The 18,749-nt window shown below is 39.7% G+C and overlaps 2 protein-coding genes across 13 annotated transcripts in view; both read right to left on the reverse strand.

The window, feature by feature from the left end:
* The window catches only part of LOC129725472 (potassium voltage-gated channel protein Shal), a 520,683-nt gene that overhangs the window by 156,324 nt on the left and 345,610 nt on the right, over positions 1-18,749 (reverse strand). The window lies entirely within an intron of this gene.
* LOC129725473 (uncharacterized) lies at positions 14,810-17,390 on the reverse strand. 2 transcript variants are annotated; one of them, XM_055681361.1, is made up of 4 exons: positions 17,278-17,390; positions 15,302-15,468; positions 15,073-15,241; positions 14,810-14,936 (listed from the first exon to the last, which is right to left on the reverse strand). In XM_055681361.1, the coding sequence occupies exons 1-4, from the start codon at positions 17,294-17,296 to the stop codon at positions 14,902-14,904; spliced, it is 390 nt and encodes a 129-aa protein (XP_055537336.1). In that variant the 5' UTR covers positions 17,297-17,390; the 3' UTR covers positions 14,810-14,901. The 2 variants fall into 2 exon arrangements, with proteins under 2 accessions (XP_055537336.1, XP_055537335.1); XM_055681360.1 differs by lacking the exon at positions 17,278-17,390 and having other exon boundaries at positions 15,302-15,801.

Here is an 18,749-nt window from a genome sequence, read left to right on the forward strand (position 1 = left end):
GATAACTGCGGCCGATTTTTGTAGAAAGATGGGTAGTATGCCGTCTGGACCTGGAGACTTCATAGGGTCGAATGAGCTTAGAGCCCAACCTATTGAAGCTTCCGTGAACAGTCGACGGGCCAGCAGGATGGACTCCCGAGACGCCATATGTCTCGAATTGTCCTGCCGCGACCCATCACTATACAGTTCTTCGGTCTCTGTCGATCCAGGAAAGTGGATGTTCATAAGAACCTCCAGCATTTCCTTGGTAGTGACAGTAAGGCATCCATCCTCTTTCCTCACTTGTCCTAAACCGTTAGTATGGTCTTTGGACATCGCCTTTTGTAGCCGCGTTGCTTCCTGCAGAGTTTGGATTCTTTCACAGAAACTAACTCTGGATTTCCGTTTAGCCTTGCGTAGCTCGGCGTTGTACTTAGTGAGAGACGCCCTGTAGTCGTCCCAGTTAGACGTGACTTTTGCCCTGTTGAACAACCGCCTAGTTTCCCGACGAAGGTCACTAAGTTGATCATTCCACCAGGGTACGTCACGGCATACTGACCGCTGTGTCAGTGGACAGTTAGCGTCGAAAGCATCCATGATTCTGTTTTGTAGATCATTTGCTTCCGAATTCAGGTCAACTGAATTTCGAATGTTGCTGTAACTGAAAGTTCGTGAATCGATCAGGTGTTCCTTAGAGGATTCCCAATCTGTGTTCCTAGGATTTCTGAACAGCTCTCTTTTCAGAGGGTTTAGCCTCTATATTACAAACGATGTGTCTGTGGTCCGACAAACTAGGTTCATCGGAGACATGCCAATTTTTAATCTTTCCAGAAATAGAGGCGCTACACAGAGTGAGATCAAAGACCTCCTGTCTGATAGCGTTAATAAACGTGGGGTTATTCCCTACATTACATACATTGACATCGTTAGAAGTAAGGTATTCAAGTAGGTACTCACCCCTAGTGTTGGTGTCCGAGCTACCCCAGATCGTGTGGTGGGCGTTGGCATCGCAACCGATCAGAAACGGCTTGTTGATGGCCTTGCAGTACCGCACGAGCGCAGCAACTTCGGGTGGCGGTATAACACCTTGGTCGCCCGGGAAGTAAGCTGACGCGACAACCATCTCCTGCTTTCCTCTGGTTGTCGGTACTTCAACCGTGACGGCAACGGATAAATTCTGTAATAGGTAATACTTTTAGTTCTCTATTTAGTAGAATTGCAGTCCTTGGTTTGGACTGCGTATCACAGTAGATTAACCTACCGTTAGAAGAGTTAAGTCCGAGAACTTTGGATTCGTTGATCCACGGCTCCTGGATGAATGCAGCCGCTAGCTGCTCTTTGGCGAATCTCCTGCAAAGAACACCCGAGGCGCCTTTTGCGTGAGGAGATTCGCTTGCAAGCAGCGAAGGCTGCTCACTTTGCAGTGAAGTTGCCGTCTTTGTCCGGATCAGAAGATGATCCGGGTATTGGCTGACGGCTGCCAACAGCGGTTTGGCTGGTTGATGGAAGTTGCTCTTCCTCACTCTTCGGCTTCGGTTGCAGCAGTCGATTGGCAACAGAAGGTCGTCGCGCACACTGTGGCGGTTTTTGACTCCGGGGGGTGCGACTGTTCGGTGGTTGATGCTTCACACTTATGCGAGTCTTCGGCGGAACCGTCCGAGCAGCCGCGGGGTTGCGCTGTTTGGGTGGTGACAGGGCACTCTCGGGGAGCATCCTGCGCGTACCTTCCCAACCGCAGGGTTGCGTTTGGGTGGTTGTGAGGCACTCCCAGAGAAGTTTCCCACGCTAACCTTTAGCCCATTCGCAGGATCGCTTTGCCTGGGTCGTGGTACCCGCACGTACCTTCCCTGACATTGCGACGGAGTCTTTCCTGCCTGTGACGTTCGGCCTTCCCCTTACCTTTCGGATGCGTGCTTTGCCGAAACCGTAGTGCAGTTCATTATTTCTACTCTCAACGAGTTTGGCCGATTCTTCGTCAATATCCAGAACTAGTTCGACCGAGGTCTTTACCAATTTGCGGTTACAGACTCGCCACATTTGGTAGAGAGATGGTCGTTCTGATTCTGGAGTGAACGAAGAATCTTCTCGTCCGGAGAGTTCGCACTGTCCGCGAAGTAACCGACATACCGTCTGGCCTTCGGCAGATCCTTCATGTGGTAAACACGAAGCTGTGCTCCCTCCCACGGTACGAGAGAAGGTACCTCCCTTTCCAACCACTGCACTGTGTCGTTGTCGGCACAGGCAAGTTGCAGGAAGCCATTTGTCAGATGGCAATCATTGAACTTGGGCTTGGTGGTTGGATTTTCCTGGTCCGCAATGTGATCGAGGATGGAGGTCCGGACAGCCTGAAGCTGGTCCGTTGTGAGTAGGGAGCTGGGGTGGGTAGCAGAAGTAACCGCAAGGCTCATAGCTCCCACCATGTCCCTATATGTGGCCATCGGAGGTGGCTTCGAACCCGATGACCCCAAACCAGTGCCGTTCCGCAGTTTTTAAGGCTGTGGACACTTAGTACTGGTGTTTGGGGACACCAAGTCGTCCGACCGCTGTCGCTTGACGGCGACTTGGTTCGATTGAGCAAGCTGCTCTGTCGGAAGGAGGGCCAGCTTCCTGGCTTCTTCGTACGGGAGACCGGAGCGAAGATTTTTGCTCAGTCGCCGCCTTTGTGCGTTAGAAAGTCGCCGGACAAGGGGTGCCGATGTTTCGGGTTTCCCTTCGTCATCGGGCCTTGTCTCTGGACTGGGAATTAAGTCCATTTGACTTTCGTCATTCCCTTGTGGAGAACGTAGGATTAGGGATGAAACAGAGGGTCCTCCGTCCAGCGATTCGCTGTCGAGGTTGAAGTCGTCCTCATGCTCGATCTCCTCCGTTCCGCCCGGTGCGTTTGTTTTTATAGGACTGCGCTCCGATAAGTCCATAGGTACCGGCAAAGAAAGGCTGCCGGTGGCCGAATTTTCTGAATTGAAGTGATCCATAAAATTCCCACGAGTCGCTGGGTAAAGAAGAGTCCGCTGCATCAGTGACCCGCGTGATGCAGTAAGGGCTAATTACTGTGAAGGGTGCCCTGGTGCTCCACAGGCTCCGTTAGAGGCTGGGTATTTCTTAAACCCCCCCCCCCCCACGTCATCCATCGGCACGGGTCGCATAACACCTTAGCTTAGGGGTTTTAACCATTGGATTTTACGCAACAGCCAGGGTTAAGAGCTGTTGCAACCATCCTCCTTTACAGGGGCTTTGGACCTTCTGTTTCAGTTCTCAATAATTCAAGTCTATTCGTAAAGGCTTAACTGAACCAAGAGAACCGTAACAGGCGGAGTTGACAAGCAACTTACTATTTTATTGAAAATGGTCAATCCTTGTTGAAGCGCAAAACTCGATTGATCTGATTAGTCAACGTTTATTTTATAGAAAAAAAAATGACTGACACGCAAGCAGCTGGGTTATCTTTCTTGTAAAAGTATTCTACTTCAACCTTGCGGTCGTGGCTTTACACACAACCCTCCTGTTATTTTTCATATAAGCATTGCCACCCTACTGTATGTTTTGACAATATATTTTACTTTACCAAATTTTCTTTATTGATTATATGAACACTTTGTGCCCCAGTAAAAGTACATAAAATTCATAATTCAACAGCTTGACCAAAGGCATATATCAGTTATCTTGTGACAAGATGTTGTTAGTTACTCTTTCATCGCTTCTTCGAAAACACCTTTGTGTTGAAATGGCAAAGAGAAAAGACATTCCAAATTTTTATAAACCTTTAATTATATGTCATACTCTCACGGTTTTAGGAAAGATTCATTCTTGTACGTCCTGTGCAAATTTATGTTCAAATGGGCCATAACTAATGGCTATTGTTAATGTTTAATTGCACCGCGCAAATCTATATTGAAATCCCGCCCAATTACGGCAGTAAAACAGCACCAATAAAAGGACCTGCACATCATCGTTCCGGCAAAGATAAGAGTATTAGCATCGGTCGCGATCCGTAAAAATAATTATTCCCGCTCCGTAGTACACGTTTTCAACGCTCTGTCGAACTTCAGTTTATGTCAAAAAGGAAAAAATTCGACGCGAAACCGCATGAAACAAACTGACTGAGAAATTGCGCCGATTGTTGTCGTTTCGCGTAAAAGCTTGCTTTAATTGGAGCAATTTTATGAAAGGAAGAAAAAAAAATCTATAAAATATCCATGGCTGGGTATCACATTCAAGCACATTGCCCGTATTTTTACGCAATTTTGCATCGCTGCAAGAACAATTTATTGGAAAGTGCTCATTAAGTGTTGGAAACACGAGAGAATTTAGAAATATCGAATCTCATTTTAACCACAATTTGAATAATTTATTTCTCTTCCTTACGGAACGCCCACGCATATTTTGCTGTTTTATTGAAATCAATTCGTCAGACCACGGCATTCGTTTGGTATTGTTTCATATTACTGCCGCAACCACCACGGTCAAGTGATTAAATTGCACCTTCACCATCGGTTCAAATCCAGGCACGACGAGCGGCACAAAAGGGCCAATCACCAGCGTTGCCTTTTGCAATCAGCATATGGAAGTGGAGCGAATAAATTATACATTCTTCCGATTCAAAAAACGTGGAATCGGCCGGGAACCGAGCATACAGGAAATCTCCTCTGCCCCGGGACCGATTCAGGATTGATTCAATCAACGGATTCTCTTTGGCGTAATTTTCTACCCCAGAGGCGCAGTGAATCCCAGCCCAAGTTGCCGATCCGTCATCGAAAGGATGAGGTAAGTGATAAATTGTATCGATACAATTTGCATTCATCGGCCGGATCACTCGAAACCAGCTCGAATGCCGGTTGGATCATTGTGATTATAATTAGATTTTCCTACTGGAGATGATTTGGTGCTGGAAGCTCGTTTGGAAATTAGCAGCAGTAAGAAGTCGTGCTACGTTCGCTGATTGTAGGCAAACGGTATTCGTTGGAGTTGGATTGGAAAACCTAAGCTGCGAAAGTGCTGTGCATTCAAACCCGAAATGGGCTTGGGAAGGGTCCTACAGAAGATAATGTTCAAGTTTTTCAACGTGGTATATAATTTATGAAAATCGTTCCAACCCAATAAAACACGTTAAATTTTCAGCAACGGACCTGCTTCTAATGAAGGTCATGTGATGATTTACATATTTCGGGAAAGGTTTTTCACAGAAATAAAACTCCTTTTATACTCCTTGTAATTAATATATAAATAGTTGTTACTTCAATCCCGGTAAGGGAGGCATGACAAATTACATCGGAGTTACGATGTTCATAAAGTTTATGAGAAATGTGTTACCCTCTTCTGATAGGAATAATTACACCACCAGTGAAATCCGTCCTACTTAGAAACACCGAAGAATAAATGTCACCTCGCAGGGCATAAATGAAACCCCCGTCGCAAGTCTCAGCCCATGCGTACGCATTCCGAGCTCTTCGCATAACTTACGAACTGTGACTGGGCGACAATCCGAATTGAAACTATCAAGAGGAAACATGATAAAATTATACGGAACGAACCGTTGAACTTCCTGAACAAAAAATGGGTCCGTCTTCGCTGACTTCTGTTTCTTGCCGTCGCGGTTCCAAACGGTTGGCGTGTAAAACCCGTCGGCCTCCGCTGGCGATATTCTTTTTATTTAGTTTGTTTAGCGTTCTATTATCTGCAATCTTTTCAGCAGCAGCTCTTACAACCATCCTTTTTCAGTTCGCACTCTATAGAATTCCTTTTTTCCCTACGTCCCTACGTAGTAGTAGGAGAATGTGGTTTACAAATGAAAAGCTATACTACAATAATACGGACATGTGAGTGTATATGTATGCTTGGGTATGCGAGGGTGGACGCCCACTGCCTGGTAGCTGGGTTCCATCCAGTCGAGATGGTGGTATAAACGTTGGAGACAATGGTTATTGTTCCGGGTGTTGTTGCGATGACTTGTCGGAAACCTGAGCAGAGTTTCTGTATCCGTATCGTAGACCCACATGCATCATACTCTTTCATCTTCTGTTGGACCCTCCACTATTCGTCGTGCGTCATAGCGACGACAAAGCGGTGGCAATGAGAGGGGTTGGAATTTTACATCGTCACCCCCAACAGATGTCTTTTGCCAGTTGATTAGTGCTGCGGCACCCATTGTTGCTCGGATAGCCGATTGTGTAACCTGGTTCCAGCGAAAAGGAAGCAAGTGGAGAGACGTCCATCAAAGCCGACGCAATATCAAGTCCGTAATTTTCGCAACCGCTGTATCGCCTCAATCCCGGAAAACATCGTGTTCTCGGAATAGAATTCTTCAGGAGAGGTTGTGCATGAATTATGTAGTCTTGTTTTGGTCCTGTTTCAGCTTTTGCAGCTGACAGAAAGAGCGGATAACTGGTTCAGCAAACCAAGTCCCGTTAAACCCGATTAAATTACCAGTGGAAGTAATCCTGTTTTGATTGGAGTTGACATTGTGATCAACAGATACTTCACTATGATGTCAACAGGTAGTAAGTAGTAACGAGTAACGAGTGGAATTCTCAACGAGCTGAGAAAGGCTCAATAGAATTTGCGTACGAGCTGCAAATTGTACAACTGGTGCAATGAACACAGTTTTAACCAATTAGCAGCTACTTTATGTTTCTGTAACATAAGCATTTAGCAATAAATTATCGGTTGATTATTTTGTGTGACCAATCACGAAAGGTGACTTTTCAATACTATTGAAAATGTATAGCAGTCGTTATAAAGAAATGAAACTTCATTCAACCGTTTTTTTTTATTTTTATATAACCGGAAGTTGCTATCTTAGATATTAAACCGGAGTCTGCGTTTAATTTCCGGTCTCTGGGCCCTGCTCTAGCATTAGAAATACACATATTGGATGGTAATTAGACATTACATGCTGTTTTTTCGGAAACCGGAAGTCGCCCCCTTGTATTTAAAAATAGCGTCTCGGAATGATTTTTAGCCTATGTTCATCATCTGAATTATACAAATAATCACATTAAGAAATTTTCTAAGAACCGAGAGTCGCCATTATGAATTTAGAAATGGCCTCCCAGATTATTTTCCGAACTATGTGTATTAAACAGGCTTGTAAACTGTCCGCATGTTTTTGTCTGTATGGACTTCCTCACTGTGACAATAGCAATACCGCTATTAAGAAGTGGCATACTTATTATTATTTTTTTATCAGTGCTTGTGTGTAATGGTGCTACCCTTCCTTTTACGCGCTCACTGTTCTCCTATACCGAGCCTCGTCCCTCCTGCCAAATATCGTGCGTCCTTCTGGCCAGTTTTATTGATGAGAGGGATTTATATTTGTTAAGAGGAAGTCTTTCAAAGGTATTGTAGATTTCAGCGTAAAGGAAGAGAGCCTGAGAATAAATCCTTGCTTAAAGTCCTTTCTGACATCGAATGGCCTGGTACTACTAAGATTAGAACCCACGACCATTCGCTTAACGAACCGAACTCTGTAACCTTGCGGCTACGCTGCTTCCTGTCAGAATTTTCATTTGATTTTGATACCTTAGCGTGCCCCACAGTAGGCTTTCGCTCGTAAATGTAAAACAACGGTCACCTCTCACGCAAAAGACAGGATGGTCATTCGACACTCGTAAAACAAAGAGATGCACACTGTCATTCGTTTGGCGATGTTATTTTGGCTTGTTTCTGGCTACTTCGTCATATTTATGTTGAGAAATATCATTACAAGTTCGATGATAAAAGTAACTTCCAAGTAAAATTTATAACTTTTACAAATTTAAAAATGTGTATTAACTCATTGGAAAATATTAACTCTTCAATCAAGTTTTTATTTCATCCTGAAAAGGACAATTTGTTGTTCATTTTAGTATCGAATAAGATGCCGATCACATCTTGGCTTTATCACTGACAGGGCGAATAAAGTATTCCTTGTGATAAAGTAAACAATGAAATGCTGATATAACACTCAAAACTAGACGGCTCACGTGTTGTCAAAATGAGTCAACTTTATATTGAATGCATCTACTAGTGCCCACTATCGCACAGAGACTGCATTTCACTAAAGTGCCTCACTGCATCAGCCGCTATGGATGCTGAGATCCGCTGCAACTAGTTCGCTATCCATAGCCATGCCACAGTTGTGGCCGCTATACGCTGCCATTAGTATCCACTATCCACATCTGGCCTAGCTGCTATCGTTCCTGGAATCCGCTGCAACTAGTGCGCTATCCATTGCTACGCCACAGCTGTGGCCGCTTTCCGCCATCGCTGGTATCCACTGCACTGCTAGTGCTGCTGCTAAGGGAGGACGACTGCTTTTGTCGCTGTCTTGAACTATTATGAGCGGCTTCGGCTGAAACAGGCTCTTATATAGGCCAAATATCATGTTTTCAATTGCAAGGTATATGATTCTGTCGACCGTGTTTGGGAAGCAATCATATAACGACCAATCAGAGGTCGAATTTTTCGTTTTGATAAGGCTTGGCTATTTTCAATAGTACGACAGTGTGAATAATAAAATTACAATTATCTTCTATTGGGAAGAATCTTAGAAGATTTTCCAATCTATTGCTGCAAGAACGAAGGAAATCCATCGAATACTAACCGATTTATTAGCATTTGAAATTGGACATATTTTTCACTTTTTTCGGTTCTAGATTTTCATTTCACAACACTATGTAGCCGAACTTCCTGAGAGAAATATGCTACTTCAAAATTCCAACTTTGGTGTCGATTAGATCACCCTCTCTCTTTTTTTTATAAAAGTGCCAGTTTCATAGAAAAGGCAAGCAAATTGACAACACTTCCGGTCAAAAAGTGTATTTTTCTGGATTCCTATTGTTTTTCAGATTGCTTCGTCTAGAATGTACATTATCAAAACAAATAAATTGGAAAATGAGAATATGAAGTGCTGTAACTCGAGTATTGCTTCTTCAAATGGTAGTTCTACTATACCGATGCTCGTTCCTCTTGCCAAATGTCACCAATTATAATTCCCTGGAGAAATTTCGTCGTGCGTTCTTCTGGCCAGTTTTATTAATAAGACGGACTTTTGTTTTTGTTAAGAGGAAGTCACGCAAAGGTTTTATAGATTTCAGCGTTAAGGAAGGGTAAGTGGTGGGGAGCCTGAAAATGAACCCATACTTCAAGTTCAGTTTTGACAAACATTTTTCGAACATAATTAAAAGAAAATAAAAGTTTTTGTGTGATCGGTGTGATCGAAGTGATCGGTACCAAAGTTGTGATTTTTACCTACATAGTGTGTTATATGAACAATCTCACAAACTTTGAGTCAAATCTAAGAAGATCGTTCACACGTTTGTACGTTTTTCGCACACTTGAGGTGAAATAACCCATATTCTACAGAATTTCGAGGTATAACTCATTCAAATAAATTCTAAAACATCCTGAGTTATTATTGACTAAACACTAATTATGAAAGGGGTTCCACGAAAAACTCAATTTTGTCATATCAATCTTAAATCTAAAAATTTATTGAGCCATCATAATTTTAAAATATTGGTTTTAATTCGAAACCCATTAAACCTCTAAACACTGCAGGAGCTGTTCCTAAAAAGCTGTTAAAATATTACTCAAGTATTCTTGCCCTTTAATATAAATATCTCAACTTGAACGTTTTTCAAGCAAACATGATTTTGTACTTATTGTCACTTAAATGCTCAACACCGTGGAAAATACATTTTGTTTTTTTTTTTTTTTTAGTTAATCAAAGTTTAGAGTATTTTCAAATACTTTTCTCAATATTATACGACGGAACTATATGACAATAAAAAACAAAGCGTCCTCATGTGGAATGATGCCGAAGGAGGCGCGTGGTTTTTTCGAATTTTACCAGGTACATTTATGTCGAAAAGAAAATATTTTGGAAGCACTGTCTTTGATTCCAAAGAAAGTTTACTGATTTATTGGTTATCGATCAATGTTACAAATTGTCTTCGAAGAATGGTCTTCGTAAATTACACAGTTTTTGTTGAAAAAAATAACACAAATCATTAAATAAAACTACCAATCCGATCACAATATTTGTCAAACGTCAAACCAAAGTGTTTGAAATAATTGAAAGGTTTTAGTCAAATATATACTCAATGCATTCAGTAGTAGTTTTCTTAAATATACAGAAATCTAGTAGATAAAATCAATCCGTTATAACGTTGTGTTTTTGTACTAATAAGTTGTGTACTTAATATATTATTCAAATATTTTTTTGCCATATTTTCGTTAAATAATGTTATTATAAAATGTATTCCATCGATAAGTAAACATCCTGGTTTTATAATATGATACTCCGATGTGGTTGTACGTAGAAATGAATATATTTCAACATCAATGCTCAAGTGCCGCAATTGAGTTTACAGTAATACGACAAAGGAAAAGTTCTTGGATGAAACTGAGCGGAGATTGGTTTTCGAATTGACGGATGTCGGATTAAGCAACCGGGAGATAGCAAAGAGGATCAATAGAGAATAAACAGGGGTGAAAAGATATTTCATGAAAGATTTAAAATATGGGAGAAAAAGTAAACTCAAAAATTTCAGGCCACATCAAAAAAACTTGAACTAAATCTTTCCATAATGGAAAGACAAGTTTCTCTAATTTTGATACGATCTGTGCATCTTGGTTACAGAAAAAGGTAAAGAAACCAAACCTCACTCTAAGCCACATAAAGCCAAGATTGGAGTTCGCCAAACAACGCATGGACTGGAAGGCAGAGTGAGATAAGTGCATTTTTTGTCGTGAGACTACGTCTTAGTTTTCTATACTGGTATGCATTCTGTAAAATTGGAAATGAAAATGCCAAATGTTGCGTCAGACTTGAAACGATAATAATAGCATAATCACATGACAGATGACAATAACCAATATGTTGTTGGATAGATAAAATATTAAACAATTTTGCAATACGCTAGTTATCGTTATTATTTCATTCCAAACCGGTAAAAATCGATAAAAGTATCAAGAACAAATTTACGCGAACAATGAACCAATCATATGCGAGCATTCCTAGCACAGACGACATGAACAGACACCAACCATTCCCTGTTGGTTCTCTGTATCAATATTTAAAAAAATTGACAGAGTCTCCCAGTCCCAATAGGTTTGCTTCTATGAATCTAAACTAATTTGATGTCTCGAAGGTAAAGGTTTTTCGTAAAGTTCGAAACAACCCCTTTTTTGAACAATTCATAATTCTGTTGTTAGAACGTAATAGAAACTGATGTCTTGAAAGAAAACATGCTGGTAAACACAACAGTACCGTAGAGTACACTAAGGTCGCTTTTTACGCGGTTTTTTTTTTACGCAGATGCCGGAATTTACGCGGTTTTTTACGCGGTTTCTCGTCGTCTATCATTGCAGCTCATGGCAGTACAGTGAATGTAATTTTTAGCAATGAAACAAACTTGCAAAGCAAAAACAAAAATGAATCTTTTTTAAACTTTAACTTAGTTGTAATTGTTAAATGTTGTTTGCACAAAAAAAACCTAAATTAATCCACCTAGCGGTCAGACCCAGCCTTTCTCATTCAAACTTATATCAAATTGTTATGAAGTTTGTTATTTGTAAGCTTGAGAGATGACTCGTTCGTATGACACTAGTAATGTTCAAATAAGTCATGTAATCTTTGAGATAATAGAATTTCGTTGTTTTATTAACAATTTATTACATAACGGTTGCTTAGTTCGATTATAATCAAATGAAAGGGGAACGTATAGGGCAGCCAAACTTTGAAACCACGAGTTCAATCATAATTCATCAGTTAACCCTTAACTAGCCCGTTCATCAGATAATACTATTGATCAAATCGGTTGTGTACTTTCTGAGATAATGAAGTTTCGTGATTTTCACAATTCGGTACATTACCGACGAAGTTACAGTTCGATTACAGTAAAATTCAATAGGGTGTCATGAATCAGCTAGACCTTTCATTTGACACTAATTTCGTGAAAATCGGTTCAGCCATCTCTGAGAAAAGTGAGTGAGTTTATGTATTCTTCGGAATATGTTTCTTTTCATAACTAGATTTCACATTTCTAATCATAACAGGCAAAGTAATAGTCCGATTGCAAAAAAAATCAATAGGGTCTTATGGGGTAACTAGACCTTTCATATAACACTGATTTTGTGGAAATTGGTCCAGCCATCTCTGAGAAACATGAGTGAAATTAAACAGTCTTCATAAGACGTTTCTTTTCATAACTTTTGAACCACATATTCAATCTATATAAAATTCAAAAGTTAAGGGTTTTTAAGATAGCCCGTTCATTTGATACCAATTTTATTGCAATCGGTTGTGTGGTTTCTGAGATATTGATGTTTCGTGACTTTTACATTTTTGAACATAACCTCTAAATAAAAATCCAATTACAATGAAATTTAATAGGGTCTAATGGGGCAACTAGAACTTTCATTTGCATAAAATTTCATTAAAATCGTTCCAGCCATCTCTGGGAAAAGTGAGTGAAAATAAAAATCTGCACATACACACACAACCACACACACACACACACACACACACACACACACACACACACACACACACACACACACACACACACATACAGAAAATGTTCTGCTCGTCGAACTGAGTCGAGTGATATATGCCATTCGGCCCTTTGGAGCACTTACATAGCTTCGGTTTTGCAAGGGATTGCTATACCGTTCTAGGAGAAAGGCAAAAAGTTAAAAAATTAATAATTAGGAGTAAAATATTCGTGCTGAAGAAATAGCAAAATAAAAAAATGACTTTGAATTTCGTACACTTCAATCACGAGCAATACCGGGAACGTACGAATAGCACAATACCAAATTTAAATTTTGTTGAGGCCATATGTTTTTATCAAAGCAGTTACAGTTTTCAATAGTCTTTGAATTTCGTTTCTTTTCATAACTTTTGAACCACATATCAAATTGCTATGAAATTTCTTACTTGTGAGTTTGAGAGACAACCCGTTCAAATGACACTAGATATGTTCAAATAAGTCGTGTGATCTTTGAGATAATAGACTTTCGTTGTTTTATAATTTATTACATAACGGTTGGAATAAAAATACGATTATAGTCAAATAAAATGGGAACCTATAGGAAAGCCAAACTTTTCATTTGACACTAAGATTGTTGAATTTAGTCCAGCCATTTTTGGGAAAACGAGTGAATTTGAAAGTCACCGGAACATGTTTCTTTTCACAATTTTTGAACCACGTGTTTAATCACTATAAAATTCATCAATTAACCTTTAGATTTTTTTTTTTTTTCGCGTCCGTGTTTTTACAGGAAAATTATAAATACAAACCGACAACAGAAGTATATACATAAATTTATTAAGCTACATATGCCACTAGTGCCAAGTGTAACAATTTGCTGTGATAATAAGCCAGTGAGCTGTTAAACGTGTTAGTTCAGTGAGTGAGTGGAAGTCGCAGGATTGTGGAAAAGTATAAATTCGAATTGATGTTTGTAATAGAACCCTAGACGGCGCAAATATGGTTTATAAATAAGGCTAAGTATTCTTTCCTGCATATTTCTATTCTATCTTAGATTTCATCGATGAAAATGGAGGATTATTTACATAACGCGTTAATATAGTCAATGGAAGAATTGCTGCGTAATAGTTAGGAGGTATTCAGTAGTTTTAGATATTTTTAGTAACTGATATGCTCCCAGGATTTTCTAAGGAAAACTGGTGATGTTGAAGCTATTGAGTTGGTAAATATCTATAATTCTAATTCTAATTAGCCCACACAACAGCCTTTGTGATATTTAAAGTTTAATTTCGCGTAACGTAGAGTATCATTTACCAAAAAAGAAGCAAAGCTGTTCTTTTTCATATGATCACAAATCCTACCCTGTTATACTCGTAGTGATGCAGTGGAACCCGCGGTCTCTAAACCAAACGAGCATCACCATCCCTCTTCTTCCCAAGTAGTACCGCCTTTTGGTCGTGGCCAGCGTCGTTCTTGGTTAGTTGTAAAAGTATTTCGAACCAGTGAAAATTACACAATGAGAATGTAACGCTGATCCTAGGTCCCAAGCACCATTAGTCTGGTTCATTTTGCAATTCTGTTGGTTTGATCAACCACGGAGTGCAACTGCGGGCAGTCTATCTATGCTTTACTATGCTTTATTTAAGGGATTAAACATAAATAATGCCAGCAAAAAAATAACAAAAATAATTTCAAATTCAGCAGCTTAGACCAGAAAAGCCACAAATGAAATGAATCTAGTCAAAATTTAGCCTAGAAGGGCTAAGAAACGCAACAGGACAAATATATTCTAATTTTTGCTGTAAATGGTTCCGTCTTCCATGTATGATTTTTTGATGTAGTTTGATGCGAAAACAAATTTCCCCGAGTTTGGATATATTTTAACTTAAGCCGCAACAATGGCGCCATTTCGAATTTTTGAGAAATCGGAAATTTTTGATGTTTTTTCGACGCCAAAGCCAAATATCGAAATTTCGAGAGTTTGACCACATATTAGCATCTTCTTACCTACCTTAAAAAAAAACAGATCTTAAATCGAACAAAAATTGGGCACAAAACGATGATTCTACGAAAACGGTTTTGGTATGGTTTTATTATATTCCACAAAGCAAAATAATATGGAGTATGATAATCATTGATCGTAGTGCGCTAATTTCTGGAAGTGGTAGTCAAGTTATGTCTTATATTGGGAGAAAAGTCTTGGAAATCGTTTGGCAGGTGTCTGGTCTACGCAAAATGTCAGAAACATGTCGTTTTCCCCTACAATACTAAAATAGGTTTATAACGACGTTAAATTACCTTATTTGAAATCTCTTTAATGTAACATCAAGAGTGTAAGCAACACTAAAAGATACAATAACAGCTTGTCTTCACATGATTCTCCCCTTTTTGTGGGGAGGGGGTCTCATTTTTGGCCAGGACCGGTCAAAACATAAAAATCTCGCTTCAGCTATGTGACAGAATCATCGCAGGTAAATTCAATGTCTGAAACATTTCAAATTATAACAAAGTATTCTCATGGAACGGTTTTAAAATTTAATTTAATTGAAATAAAATCCCAATTACATAGTTCTTAGATTAAATAGGAATCAGTATTTAAGACGTTCTGAGCTAGACTTACCAATAAAGCAGTGCGAAAATATGTCATACCCTTTCATGGGCAATTTGCATTTTCCGAGCGCATTAGATCCGTTGTAATTATATCCATCCAGAGCTTCGTCCGAGAAAACCATTGGAAGAAATTGAACTATCGACATTCCAGCAGGTTTCTTGCGAGTCAAAAAGTTTACCTTGCGAAATAGTTAGAGGTTTTCATATGTTGCCCGATTGAAATCAGCTGAAAAACCTACATATTCCTCGCGGATGCGATCGTTTTGAGAGACCGAATTCTCGAGTCTCTCGACTTCCTCCGGTTCGACTAAGGGGAACGAAAATCCAGTTACATACGGTGCATTTGAGTCGCGAACTTCGTAAATCTCATCGGAGGATAAAATGTAGTATTTTTCCGGTGTGGTTACTGCAGAGTAGTAAAATGTTAGTGCTTTTGTTAATCGCTGCATAGAAGTAAAAGCACTAAGAATTGTCAGGTGAGTTAACTTATCAATGGGCTCGATACGACATACACGATTTGCGTTTGGTATTATATTTATTTTCCTAAATGGTCCGCGTTCGAATATGGTTCACATCATGTGATGATCCACCGAATACCACGTAGTTGCCAGTTTGCGGAACGACGTAGCACGCCGTTTTGATTGTGCTCGTCATGAATGTTTAACTGTTACAGTTTTGAATGTCCAAATTGAAAACAGAGTGCAATTAAGGTGTTTTTCTGGAGCCTTTTTCTCGTGTAGTTCTGTGTAAAGTATTGTTTATTAGAATTTATGGTGGAATAGATTAATTGATATGTATTCACTGATATGTCGTGTGCAATGAATTTTTGAACGCACTGACTCTCGCATGACAGGTAATAGAAAATTCAATAAAGTTGAGTTTGACATCTGATGACTATTTAGTCAGCCTGAAATAATCATGATTGGTTTGGTCTTATCAATATTTTTAAGACTTTGGATTAGTATGTACATCTACACCTGATGTTTGCACTTAATGTTTTAGATACACCAAGCTTTGCCATTTTTCTATCTTTCCAACAGGATCACACCCTAGGTAATGAGTAGCTCAACTTAGTAATGAGCCAATATGACGCATAGTATGCCTCGAATCCGTCATCTACCACGTTTTTGCACGGTCAGGCTTCAAGTAGGGTTCTATCAGCCAAACATGTGTTCACCTCGAAAGCAATGGTTGTGGATAATACATGAAATCTTATGCTTCACTTTTTCGATTTTTCTAGCTTTTGGGCTGCTTATGTTTTGTATACTATGTTCCAATAATGACTAGGTCGGCATTTTGTTAACAAACTTAAGACTATATTAGCTCGATGGATGGTCAATATGGAAATTTTCATTTTTAAATTATTACGGCTTTGTATGCATGAAACTTTGCCAATTTTTCTATTTAATAGGCAACATTCGCATCGACAACTAAGAGAGAATCGGCGTGAAATGTCGTAGTGTTTCGATGTAAACCGCGTTTCCGGCTCGGGAGAATTTTACTTATATTAACGTTTTCGGAATATAATGATTTCGAGGGGTATACCCAGATACTTGTTCATGTCTCACTGTGACTGTTTAACCGAAGATTTCGTCCGGTCGATAAATATCGCGATTAACGAAAACGCGATGTATACCTTCCCAAGAATCGCGACGTGCGTTCGTTTTTTCTCGGGATTGGGATTGACTCGGGATCGACAAATAGCTGATTGCTACGAGTAGCATGGGCTACATCGCGTGCGTCGTACGCAGAGGATCGCGACGTTTGGCTAGAAATATACTCATGGTTAGTTTTCGTAATAAGCGTTTTTCGCGGTATCTTATCGTTTTTTTTAGAGCAGACAAAGTGTATACGAGGACGTCGTTGGTCGATCTGTTAGGTAGAAAATGTCCGGTTGACCGAACCCCTAGAGACTCCGCGTCGGTACCTCCATGAGGTCGAATTATCTACATATAGATCAACAACGCGCAACTGATTTCGGTGTAAAGAGGATCACCTTACGAGGAGATATCATATTATTTGAAGCTGTCCCAATTTGATCAAAGGTCCAGTATCCTTGCGTACGATTTATTGTTGCGGTGTAACATTGTCAAACTGAATGACTTCGAATCGCATTATGAATATCGTGACGGAACTTGTTCGCGCGATACTTGTTCTAAAGAACCCGACACTCGAAATCAGCGCATCGTTTACCAAAACTAACCCTGCTGTGTACCTTGCCCTTTCTCCAACATCCCAGTGATTTCTCGTGGAAGTGCAGAGGTGTTCTCGGCTTCCAATAAGCGAGTATCACGTCAACATTTTCCTATACAAATTCCTTCTTTGACCTGCTTTCGGATGCGGCCGGCGCTGGTATTGCCTAATATAAAGATTAAGGTCACCGGTTTTTACACATTGAGGATGCATGTTGGTCCCAAGCATCATCTGTTGGTTCTCTGTGTAATTACAGCTGATCTGGCAATAACGGAGTAGCAACCGCGGGCGGTCAATCATGCTCATGCTCATGCTTATAAAATTCATCAATTAACCTTTAACTAGCTCGTTCATTTGATACAAATATTGTTCAAATCGGTTGTGTACTTTCTGAAATAATGAAGTTTCGTGATTTTCTTATTTTGATACATTACAGACAAAGTAATAGACTGATTACTTTGAAATTCAATAGGGTGTTATGAGGCAGCTAGACCTTTCATTTGACACTGATTTCGAGGAAATCGGTTCAGCCATCTCTGGGAAAAGTGAGTGAGTTTAAGTAGTCTTCGGAATATGTTTCTTTTCATAGCTAGATTTCACATTTCTAAACATAACAGGCAAAGTAATAGTCCGATTGCAAAAAAAAATCAATAGGGTCTTATGGGGTAATTAGACCTTCCAAATGACACTGATTTTGTGGAAATTGGTTCAGCCATCTCTGAGAAACATGAGTGAGATTAAACACTCTCCAGAACACGTTTCTTTAAATAACTTCTGAATCACACGTTTAATCTTCATGAAACTCAAAAGTTAAGGGTTTTTCAAGTAGCTCGTTCATTTGGTACCAATTTTGTTAAAATTAATTGTGTAGTTTCTGAGATAATGATGTTTCGTGATTTTCACATTTTTAAACATAACCTCTAAACTAAAAATCCGATTGCAATGAAATGCAATAGGGTCTTATGGGGCAACTATACCTCTCATTTGCAATTAATTTCATGAAGATCGGTCCAGCCATCTCTGAGAAAATTGAGTGAGATTGGGAGAGCGTTACACACACACACATACACACACACATACGCACACACACACATACAGAAAATGCTCAGCTCGTCAAACTAAGTCGATTGATATACGAGATTCGACCCTTTGGAGCACTTTTATTCCTTTGGTTTTTCCAGTGATTGTTATACCTTTCTAGGAGAAAGACAAAAAACAGTACATGTACAACATCACCAAGTGTAAATGAAATCATTCGAGTGTAATTGAATATATTTCGGAAAAAATGAAGGGGAGAGGATGGGACTTAAAATAGGCAAATCACTGAACAAGCAAATTTATTGTATTTATTGTAATTTATTGTAATAAACGTGTAAGGAAAAAATCCGAATAACTTTTAAATTGGTCTTCGATTCCGAAGTGCTGCATAAATTTAAAAATCCTTTTCCACAAAATGAAGATCTACTGTTATATAACTGGTAACACGACCAGTCG

This window comes from Wyeomyia smithii, chromosome 2 (assembly GCF_029784165.1).
Source record: "Wyeomyia smithii strain HCP4-BCI-WySm-NY-G18 chromosome 2, ASM2978416v1, whole genome shotgun sequence".
In the NCBI taxonomy this organism is placed as follows: Eukaryota; Metazoa; Arthropoda; class Insecta; order Diptera; family Culicidae; genus Wyeomyia; species Wyeomyia smithii.

What these genes read in the sequence shown, in the direction of transcription:
- LOC129725473 (XM_055681360.1), bottom strand. Translation starts at nt 15,511, where the DNA reads ATGCAGCGATTAACAAAAGCACTAACATTTTACTACTCTGCAGTAACC. An exon ending in ATCGCATCCGCGAGGAATAT is followed by an intron (nt 15,242 to 15,301) that starts GTAGGTTTTTCA and finishes CTATTTCGCAAG; the next exon opens with GTAAACTTTTTGACTCGCAA. An exon ending in ATTTTCGCACTGCTTTATTG is followed by an intron (nt 14,937 to 15,072) that starts GTAAGTCTAGCT and finishes GAAATGTTTCAG; the next exon opens with ACATTGAATTTACCTGCGAT.